At 39.0% G+C, this 10,385-nt stretch overlaps 1 protein-coding gene, 1 long non-coding RNA gene and 1 other non-coding gene across 3 annotated transcripts; all 3 read left to right on the top strand.

Annotated features, from left to right (window-relative positions):
* Positions 1–1,754: 1,754 nt before the first annotated feature.
* Positions 1,755–2,045, top strand: LOC103699950 (auxin-induced protein 15A-like). Its single transcript, XM_008781937.1, has one exon. The coding sequence runs from the start codon at positions 1,755–1,757 to the stop codon at positions 2,043–2,045; it is 291 nt and encodes a 96-aa protein (XP_008780159.1).
* Positions 2,046–2,809: 764 nt separating this feature from the next.
* On the top strand, positions 2,810–2,890 carry TRNAL-AAG. The gene has a single exon. It is a non-coding gene; the product is annotated as a tRNA-Leu (tRNA).
* Positions 2,891–6,470: 3,580 nt separating this feature from the next.
* Positions 6,471–10,054, top strand: LOC120104310. Its single transcript, XR_005506761.1, has 2 exons — positions 6,471–6,626; positions 9,542–10,054. It is a non-coding gene; the product is annotated as an uncharacterized LOC120104310 (long non-coding RNA).
* The last annotated feature ends 331 nt before the right edge of the window (positions 10,055–10,385 follow it).

The following is a 10,385-nucleotide window of genomic DNA, read 5'->3' on the forward strand; positions in this document are numbered from 1 at the left end:
ATATCTGGCAGGGGAGCCCCGTGTTCCCCCCTCATGTGGCCCCCACGTGGGCACTAGCTAGGTGCCTCACGTGCCTCGCAGAGGCGAGGGCGTGACATTTGGTATCAGAGCCGAGGACGGCTCTTGTCCGATGGTGGGAAGGGTGTGAGGCCCAATAGTTCCACATCGGAAAGACTCGTTCCAGAGCCTGGGCATATGAGGCGGGTGACTCCAAATCTTGCAGACGCGTTTTGGGTGGAAAACAAAACCGGGGAGGGGTGAAGGACGCTTGCGTGAAGCCCCAGAACCGGACAATATCTGGCAGTGGAGCCCTGTGTTCCCCCCTCATGTGGCCCCCACGTGGGCACTGGGTGCCTCACGTGCCTCGCAGAGGCGGGGGCGTGACATTTGGTATCAGAGCCGAGGACGGCTCTTGTCCGGTGGTGGGAAGGGTGTGAGGCCCAATAGTCCCACATCGGAAAGACTCGTTTCAAAGTCTGGGCATATGAGGCGGGTGTCTCCAAATCCTGCAGACGCGTTTTGGGAGGAAAACAAAACCGGGGAGGGGTGAAGGACGCTTGCGTGAAGCCCCAGAACCGGACAATATCTGGCAGGGGAGCCCCGTGTTCCCCCCTCATGTGGCCCCCACGTGGGCACTAGGTGCCTCACGTGCCTCGCAGAGGCGAGGGCGTGACATTGGTGTGAGGCCCAATAGTCCCACATCGGAAAGACTCGTTTCAAAGTCTGGGCATATGAGGCGGGTGTCTCCAAATCATGCAGACGCGTTTTGGGAGGAAAACAAAACCGGGGAGGGGCGAAGGACGCTTGCGTGAAGCCCCAGAACCGGACAATATCTGGCAGGGGAGCCCCGTGTTCCCCCCTCATGTGGCCCCCACGTGGGCACTAGGTGCCTCACGTGCCTCGCAGAGGCGAGGGCGTGACATTTGGTATCAGAGCCGAGGACGGCTCTTGTCCGATGGTGGGAAGGGTGTGAGGCCCAATAGTTCCACATCGGAAAGACTCGTTCCAGAGCCTGGGCATATGAGGCGGGTGGCTCCAAATCTTGCAGACGCGTTTTGGGTGGAAAACAAAACCGGGGAGGGGTGAAGGACGCTTGCGTGAAGCCCCAGAACCGGACAATATCTGGCAGTGGAGCCCCGTGTTCCCCCCTCATGTGGCCCCCACGTGGGCACTGGGTGCCTCACGTGCCTCGCAGAGGCGGGGGCGTGACATTTGGTATCAGAGCCGAGGACGGCTCTTGTCCGGTGGTGGGAAGGGTGTGAGGCCCAATAGTCCCATGGGGATACAGACATCTCTATTCTTGAATGCATGCAAGGGAGAGCCTCATACACTTCCTTCTTAGGACAGTGCAATCTTCATTGCAGTCAGCTTCTTCTAGCCCTCAGTTTTCTGCAAGAGACAAAGGATATACAACATGTGATGTCCATTGAATCAATGGTATGAGCAACTTGTTTCCTCAGAAACATGAGTACAACTTGTCTTTCTGTAGCATTGTATCTCAGAGGCAAATAACTAACAAGATCACATGACTTGTGGGTCTACAATGCTTTTGGTTGTAGTTTGAGAGGCACATCACTAACAAGCCCACATGATGCCCATGCTTGGTGGCTTATCCTTCTACTTTCTTCACACATATATATATATATATATATATATATATATATATATATATATATATGTGCTATGTCAACCCTCTTCAACCAATCACAAACTACTCAGCAAGCTTTAGTGAGGCAAGGAAAGTATAGTAAGAAATGAGAATCCATCTGCCAAGGATCACAGATGCGAAGCAGGCGCTGCAACAATCTTTGAAAATTTCCAAGGCAATGGCTTCTGATGTCCCAAAGGGCCACTTCGCAATATACGTGGGGGAGTATCGAAAGCGATTTGTTATTCCAGTATCATACCTTAATCATTCTTTGTTCCAAGACCTTTTGCATGAAGCTGAAGAAGAATATGGATTCGACCAGCCAATGGGTCGTTTAAGAGTTCCATGCAGCGAAGATGCCTTCATAACTCTCATTTCTCATATGAATGGCTCATGAGATAACAAGCTGGTTGATCACTAACCACATCCATGTAGCCACTGATTCCAACATGCAAAGTTTTATGTGATGTTTGATGCAGAAAATTAATCATTTTGATACAATGGCAATCTTTATCAATCAAAAGAATTCATATTAGTTTCAAAAAAAAAAAATCAGATTAGTTGCTCATCCATGTGAAATAACTGCATTGTTTCTTCTCTTTTTTGCTTTTTGAGAGAGAGAAGAATGGAAAATGGGAAACTTCTCAAGAATGCAGCCCCTTTTCATCTTTATCATGTAAAGATTTAAGACCATCTCAAGGATGATATCCTACGTACGAAAAGGAGGTACTAAGAACGTAGTTATTGGGATATATGAGGAGTATAAAGCCATCATCTAGATAGGTCTCTGCTCAGTTCTTATCAAACCCATTCATATATATATATATATATATATATATATATATATATATATATATATATATATATATATATATATATATATACCTTCAGCTGCTTAAAATTTCAGATCATCCTACCATCACTTGATATTATTAATTTGGAGAGTTCTCGATCTACCTTTCTAATTGGAGCTTAGGAGACAATCTAGCAGGAATTCAAGCATGACAAACAAACCAAGCTGAGTGAAAAGTCTGAAGGATAATGACAGAATGTGCTTTGATAGTTCAATAATTTAGTAAATGCGACAACACTGATGGTTGAGTGTTGAATTTCTGGATTATATATGGATGATTAATTTGATATTTTTGAAGTATGATTGCTGTTGAGATGGCCGAGTTGGTCTAAGGCGCCAGATTAAGGTTCTGGTCCGAAAGGGCGTGGGTTCAAATCCCACTCTCAACATTATTATTTTTTGAATTTCATTATTTTTTTAAAACTGTTGTTTTAAACTTGGAATTTAATTTCATTATTCTTTAAAAAATTGTTGTTCTAAATTCAAATTTAATTTCTTATCTTTTAGTATTGTAGTTTGAAAATCTGATTAACATTTCTCTTTCAAATTACAATTTCAATTTCTATTTCAAATCGAAAACCCACGCTCAATATTTTTAAAATTCATTTTTACATGTTTTAAATTATTTTTATTTATAATTTATTATATTAAAATTTATAATTTAAAAATATGATTAAAATTTCTTTTTTCAATCCTTTAATTTCATTTTTTTCAAATTTTCGTATTTAAAAGCTGATTGCTTTCCTATGGCTTTTATTTTTTTTAAAATTTTGTTACAAGTTTATACATGATTTCATTTACTTCTCTTATTATTCTTTTTTTTTTAATTGTGATTAGAAAATCTGATCGGCATTATTCTTTTCTTTTTTAAAATTTTATTTGTTTTCGAATTTATCGTTTGGTAACTGCAAGCTAATTACAATCATATGACTTATTCTTTACAATTTTTTTATTTTCTACAAATTTATTATTTAAAAATTGTTATTTTTCAGAAGCTACTTAATTTCATATAGTTTTAGGTTCGTAGATGTTTTTATTTACTTCTCATATCATTCTATCATAATAGATGCTTAAAATCATGAGATGCTTCCTACGTAGAGAGTCACCAACAACTAATATGATTATTATTTTTATAAAACTAGTTTTTGTCAGACAAAAATGTATGTATATATATTAGCTCTATGTGTCCACGCTTATGTGTGTGCTGCTATATGAGCAATTATATAATATGCATTGCATTTGGTTTCTAGTTAAATAGTGGATAAGGGCAGGTTATCCATTTAACCAGCCAAAGACAAGTGAAAAGGTAGTGGAAAAAGTTGTTATATTAAAGATCCCAAAAGCTACTTAATTTGAGTACCTTTATTTCATGGTAGGGGGTAGAACAAAGGTAACTAAACCGGCAATTTTTTCACCTCCTATTTTCTCTTGAAGCTATTATTACCATTACATTTTACCATCCCCTGCTTTTCTCTTCCACTATTTCACTATTTACCAGCCAAACAACAAATAACTTTATTCACTAGTCAATTAGCTGACAAATGGTTACAAATAGTTAAATTTATCCGTCCTTTGTTTAGCTCTTCAATATCCAAATATAACCTTATGAGATAAGGAGTTTCAATTTGATCATTATATATGTGTGCAAGGGGCCATTCTAAATGCTAAGTTTATTATTCATACAAAACTAATTGCCTTAATTGTCAAAACAAATAAACTATTTGGCTCAAGTTCCACTCATTTGTTATTGTGATAACTTATTGCACCAAACATGAGTTTTTCAAAAAAAATCTACTCATTTGACTGCCCTATTTAGAATCATCAATCGATAGTTGTCTTTATTATAATTATCTTAGATATCTTAAAACCTTGACAGATCAAGGCATTTTTTTGCTACTCCCTCTAATCTAACCCATCTATCTTGATCTAGGGCATTAGAAAAAGAGATTTCAAGCATGATGGATTGCATGTAACAATCTTACAAATCTAAACAAACCTAATCTACTGTAGATAATGCATCATCTCCCCCAATGCCTCATCGAACTAGTTGACCCTTACTAAATCACTGACTTGCTATATTTGGCACTAAAAACCTAGGTTTACACCCATTTTGGGGAGATTATGGATAAACAATAGTGGTCCTATTATATAATATCAATTTCTCTAATATAATAAAGGATGTGGTTGTTGGAAATCATGTCCTAAATCCAATCAATTGTAGATTGTAAATGTATTTGAATCAATTATAAATAACATGGTATTTATTCATCACCAGAACATTTTCACAAACTCCGATGTGATGAAGCCCTTAGGACTGCTTTGTGTAATGAAATATGATTTTGTCACACAGGTCCTTAAATGTTCATGACCGTATGATATACTATTAATAGGACGATAGTATTATCGGATGTAGGTCATTGTGTATCATAATTGTTGGTTGTCTTCCAAACCAAAGAGTATAGAGATACTAGTATGGTATACAGGTGAATGGTAGTGTACGTTCACTGAACGTGATCAATAGACGGACTCTCTCATGTCAAGAGTTGTTCCGAGTGGATATGGGTATATGTATCCTTTAGACCTGAGATTGCAATCGGTGGCTTGCAAGCAACTCACTGTACTTTGGTGCCGGACTACCTGGATTTCTAATCCAGCGACGAAAGGTTTCTGGGTCCGGTCAAGTACTTGTGGTAGTCAGTTGTAGATCAAGATGGGATTGACCTTCCTTAGGAATAAGTATGAATGCCTTATGTTTTCAATTAAGTAGTACCCTGGCCAGAGAAAGTCAAATCTCTATCACTTAACTTATTGAATTGAAACATATTTCCGGATGGATCGTTTCAGGGTAGACAGACTTTGAACCCACCCTGGGCATTTTCTAGTCAAGAGGATGAATTATGCGGTAACCATAATCCATAGGTTCTAGAATGTTGCTTTGCATCTATTCGGCCTATCCGGTCGTCGGGTTCCATTGCTAGATGGTTACTTCGATTAGTGCAGGAAGTGTTCTTGTACTACCAACTTAGGTTCGAACCTGTGAGGTCACACGCTTAAAAGTTTCTGGATTGATCAAATGGCTGATTGACGATTGAGAATCATCTAGAGGTAAAATAGTCAATGTGATTGACTGATTGCCCCAAACAATTGTTGCTTGAAAAAGTTAATTGGTGATTGGATCACTGATTAGACTCAATTTGATTGAGTAATAGAGATTGGGCTTGACCAAATTCAAATATGATTTAAAATTGGTAAAACCGTAATTAACACCAAAATTGGTTTGGTGAAAATGTCTAATTTGCCCGCAACCAAATCAGATTTGGCTTGAGTCAGATTGGATTAAAATCAATTATGATCCTAGTATGACTAGGACTTTTTTGCCTATGTGGGACCCACGTCCTGCCTATGTGGGACCCACATACTGTATGTGGGACCCACATCCTGCCTAGGTGGGACCCACATACTGTATGTGGGGCCCATGTCCTGCTTAGGTGGGACCCACATCCCGATCGCCCTCCAGGCCACCTCACCCCTTTGCATGCGTGACACGTGGCGGAGCATGACACCTCTTTTTCTTGCATGCGTGACATGTGGCGGAGCAGGATACCTCTTTTTCTTGCATGTGTGACATGTGGCGGGCCTGGACACCTCACACTCCTCCTGATGTCATCCATGACCTCATCTGCCTCATGAGGTCATCCATGACATCGCCCTCCAGGCCACCTCACCCCTTTCCATGCGTGACATGTGGCGGAGCATGACACCTCTTTTTCTTGCATGTGTGACATGTGTCCTGGCAGGACACCTCATCGGACACCTCATAGGGACACCTCACCCTCTTCTTGGCCTATAGATAGGCCACGCCTCTTCCTTCTTCTCTACACATCAAGAGCACCAGAGAAAGAGAGTGAGAGGAGAAAGTAGCTCTGAAGTTGAAAGCCCAAGAAGGAGTTCTTGAGCTGTGAAGGTCCATCTTCTTCCTTCTTCTCCCTTTCAGCCAACTTTTTGCCTTCCTGCGAGCTAGCACTTCCCAGAAAGCTGATCATTCCGGAGCTTCGCGTGGACGAATCATCGAGGCCGGACGCTTGTGCGGCTGCGAAGCATCCTTGAAGGAATCTCCTTCAAAAGGTAAGAGATCTGATCTCTTTTACGGTTGAGATATGATCTCAATCTTCAAATCACAAGAAGTTGTGATTTATGTATATTTATTTGAATCACACAATCCTCGGGATCTGAGGGCTTTGTGATATTTGGTGTCAAAGCAAAGGATTAGTGGAGACTATCCGATTTTCGGAAACTCTCACGCGTGATCGTGTGACGAAGCGTGCCTCTCCACCCGGGGGCTCATATGATGAGTGCTTTGATAGGCACACGCGGGTGTCACCCTATGTATTGGGACTGAGCCCACGCCATATGTGATGTGCAGTTGAAGACTGTATTCGACTGGTACCAGAGTCAAAATATCTAAAATATCAAGCATGTTTTAGGTTAAACTGTTTAACCCGTTCTTTCTGCATAAAATTTTCTGAAATTCATGTTTAGCCCTCTGCACGCACACTTACAGTGGTTTGTGAAACTATCCTCATTCCCCTCTTAGCCTTGATGGCTCTTAAGCACAAGACCAAAGGTTCAAATCCTCTCTGTAATATTTAATATTTATTTATTTATGAAGTTGAAAGGTTCAAATCCCTCAAAAGATGAGAAAAAACTTAACCAAATTTAAGTAAAAATGGTAAAAATATAGAGAAAAAACAAAATTGTTGAAATAAAAATGCTATTTATTTTTATAAGTTTTATCTTATATTAAAATGCATGTGTTTTATTCTAGTTTTTATATAATAGCAATACAAGTGTGAAAGTTCAACAAAATATTTTTTTTTCTATTTTTTGGGGGTGTTTGAGAAAGAAAGAGCGAGAGGGAGGGGGGGAGGAGGGGGATCTAAACATATTCTTAATGCAAAGTTGTACGGATCTAAACAGATTCTTAATGCAAAGTTGCACCAGTAACTTGGACTTATTAGTGATATTTAAGAGAATAGCATGGTTAACAAGCTCTAAGCCATCTATAAACCACCATGTTCGTATAGGAACAGCTTGGTAATTCATCTTAGGCCACATAGTTTGCTTTTCTTTAAAAAAGAAAGCGAAAAGAGAAAAAGGAAAAACTCCGGCTTTAAAAAGAAAAACAAAGTTCTATTTCATTGTGCTCGTTCACGACTACACTTTTTCATTAATTGTTATCATTCATCAAGTCATCCTTTTCTTGCATTATGATTGGTCCATATCCAATGATGTAATCTAAATCTTTCTGCTAAGAGTAATGTGTTACTCATGAATCTCACATACTCTAGACCATTGCTGGCCGCCTTTTTTCCTCCTTTTTTTTTTTTTGATCGGTGACCGCCGCTGATTTGTTACTGTAACCTTCATTAGATTTTGGTTTGACACAAAAACTAAGCTAAATGTGCATCTACTTTTTACATTTTTTCTCTTGTGAAACTATTTAATAATTGCTTGCAATTAATTCCTAATACTGTTTTTGAACTTTTTTGGTTAGCATATTTCGAGTTTCAAATGGATGATTGAATTCTTAAGCCGATTGTCAGAAGCACTATTCTCAAGATTTGTATAAGCTAGAACTTGTTAGAGAGTAAACTAATCTAAGTTTACAATATATAAAAGAAATAATATATCACTAAGAGTATGATAGTTTCTTTTTTTGATAATATTTGTAGAAATACAAAAATTATTTTCCACTTCAATTAATTGAACATGAGATCTCTCTGAGAAGGATGCGAACCGGCTGAGCTTCATAAATGTTATATGATCTAGTGCGACACTTGATATGCAGGTAGTGCTAACCTTTACGACAATGCAAAACAATAATAATGTATTTTTCATAAGCTCAAAGTTGCATAAATTTTGCAACCCTAGCTTGAACAAAAGTTACTTTCCCGAACCTTAACCCGTAACATCAGTCATTCACAAAGCCAATGTTTGATTATTTAGTGGGCATGACTAAAAATAGGAAATATACGTATGCAATTTGTTTAGTAAATTCGTCTTAATGTTTTGGTAATTAAGCCATGTTGAATGGACGCAGATGCTTTGGGCCTTTATCTAGAGTACAAAGCCCTATAATCGTCATAAGACTTCTCAAACTCCATAGCTTCATGAACCCCTAGTCAAAATTTCAACTTTGAACCTAATAAATTTTGAACCCAATCGGTATAGGGGTTCAGGTTGTATCTTTCGCACGAAAAAATGGTTGATCTTCTTTTGCAGCATGAACCATTGGATCATGCCTTGCATGGTTCTCAAATCACTCCAACCTCTTTCTTCCATCGGCTTCATAGATCTCGAAGTAGTCATTGCAGGATCCAACAATGGACGTCGCGAAAGAAGGTGAATCATTCTTTTGCACGAAAGATACAACCCGTACCCTTGGGGTAGAGGAAGGGTACAGTATTCTTGTATGCAAAGCTACATACAGTTTAATTCCTTTTGCAAACTATCATATGATGCCTTCCCGTTCCTTTCACTCATTTATAGCCTCACTTCCAAGTAATGCCCAGGAGAACGGCATATATTGGTGAGTGGTGACACAGGATGGGCAGCCTCAAGAGTAGAAATTTCCATGTGCATATATGCAAGCTTTCCACCAGGACCAGCAAAGCCCATGGAGGTGGCTAAGCCCTTGAAATCCTGTGTGGACTGAAGAATAATGGGTTAGCATAAAACTATGGGCAGAAGGTTGCCATCTCTAGGGTTATATATATTGCTAAAAGAGATTTCTGGTAAGATGTCCAATTTGAGCTGTAGAGATGTCTTGATCTTCCTATATTTGGTGGGCTAAACATCATTTTCTCTGATTTTTAAATCTTTTCATAGTAGCTTCCAAGAAAACATGAGCTTAAAATGTTTCAGAGGCTAGACTTCAACCTTACTGAACAGGTCTTTGTGATCTCTGTTTTAATCTATGTATGTTTATATCGCTTAATTGAAGCTTTCAAATACTAAAGGCATCAATTTTGATAGAGCAGCTTTGGGTTTGATGAGATATATGGTGAGGACAATGCTGCAGGTAAAGGTGAAAGGTCCACCAACCAAAGCTCAGAGACATAAATTAATGTAATCAGAAATGCTATCTAGCTTCAGGTCCTACAAAAGAAGCAAGTCTAGAGTCTAAAATCTCTCTCTTGAGGATCATCTAATCAGAGAGCAGAAGAGGTGTTCTAGTGATGCTGATCGGATACTATCTTACATGCACACATATTCATTAACTTGCCAATTACTTGGTCCAATTCATAGATAAAATGACAATAACAATGTCCATTGAATAAGGATAGCAGTTGAAACTCCATCAAATGAGGATGATTTGGATATTGTATATGAGATGATGAACATGATCTATTTTATTCACAATCCTTGTTTTGGATAAGGTCTTGGCCAACTTTCCTCTTGTTACCCTTTTAAAAAAAGGCTTCTCTTATTTTGAATTCGTTGTATGTGTAATGTCTTTCGCACAAAAAAATAATTGAACTTCTTTCACGATATTAACTATTGAATCATGCCTCGCATAGATATCAAAGCACTCTGAACTTTCTTTTTCATCTGTATGTATAGATCTCGTAGCGGCTATTGCGCGATCCAACGGTGCATGTCATGAAAAAAAAATGTATCATTCAGAAAAGATACAACCCATAATAGACGGCTAGACATATAAGCAATAATTATATTATGTATCATGGAAGACAAGTGCAGAGGTGTAAATAAAACAATTATTACTTGAGTGGCTACTAAGGTTCAAAGCTACAGATCATTTTTAAATTTTCGGAAGGCAGATAGCCGTTATACAATTTTATACGCTTCCGAGGCCACTTTATG

Source organism: Phoenix dactylifera, chromosome 17, assembly GCF_009389715.1.
Source record: "Phoenix dactylifera cultivar Barhee BC4 chromosome 17, palm_55x_up_171113_PBpolish2nd_filt_p, whole genome shotgun sequence".
In the NCBI taxonomy this organism is placed as follows: Eukaryota; Viridiplantae; Streptophyta; class Magnoliopsida; order Arecales; family Arecaceae; genus Phoenix; species Phoenix dactylifera.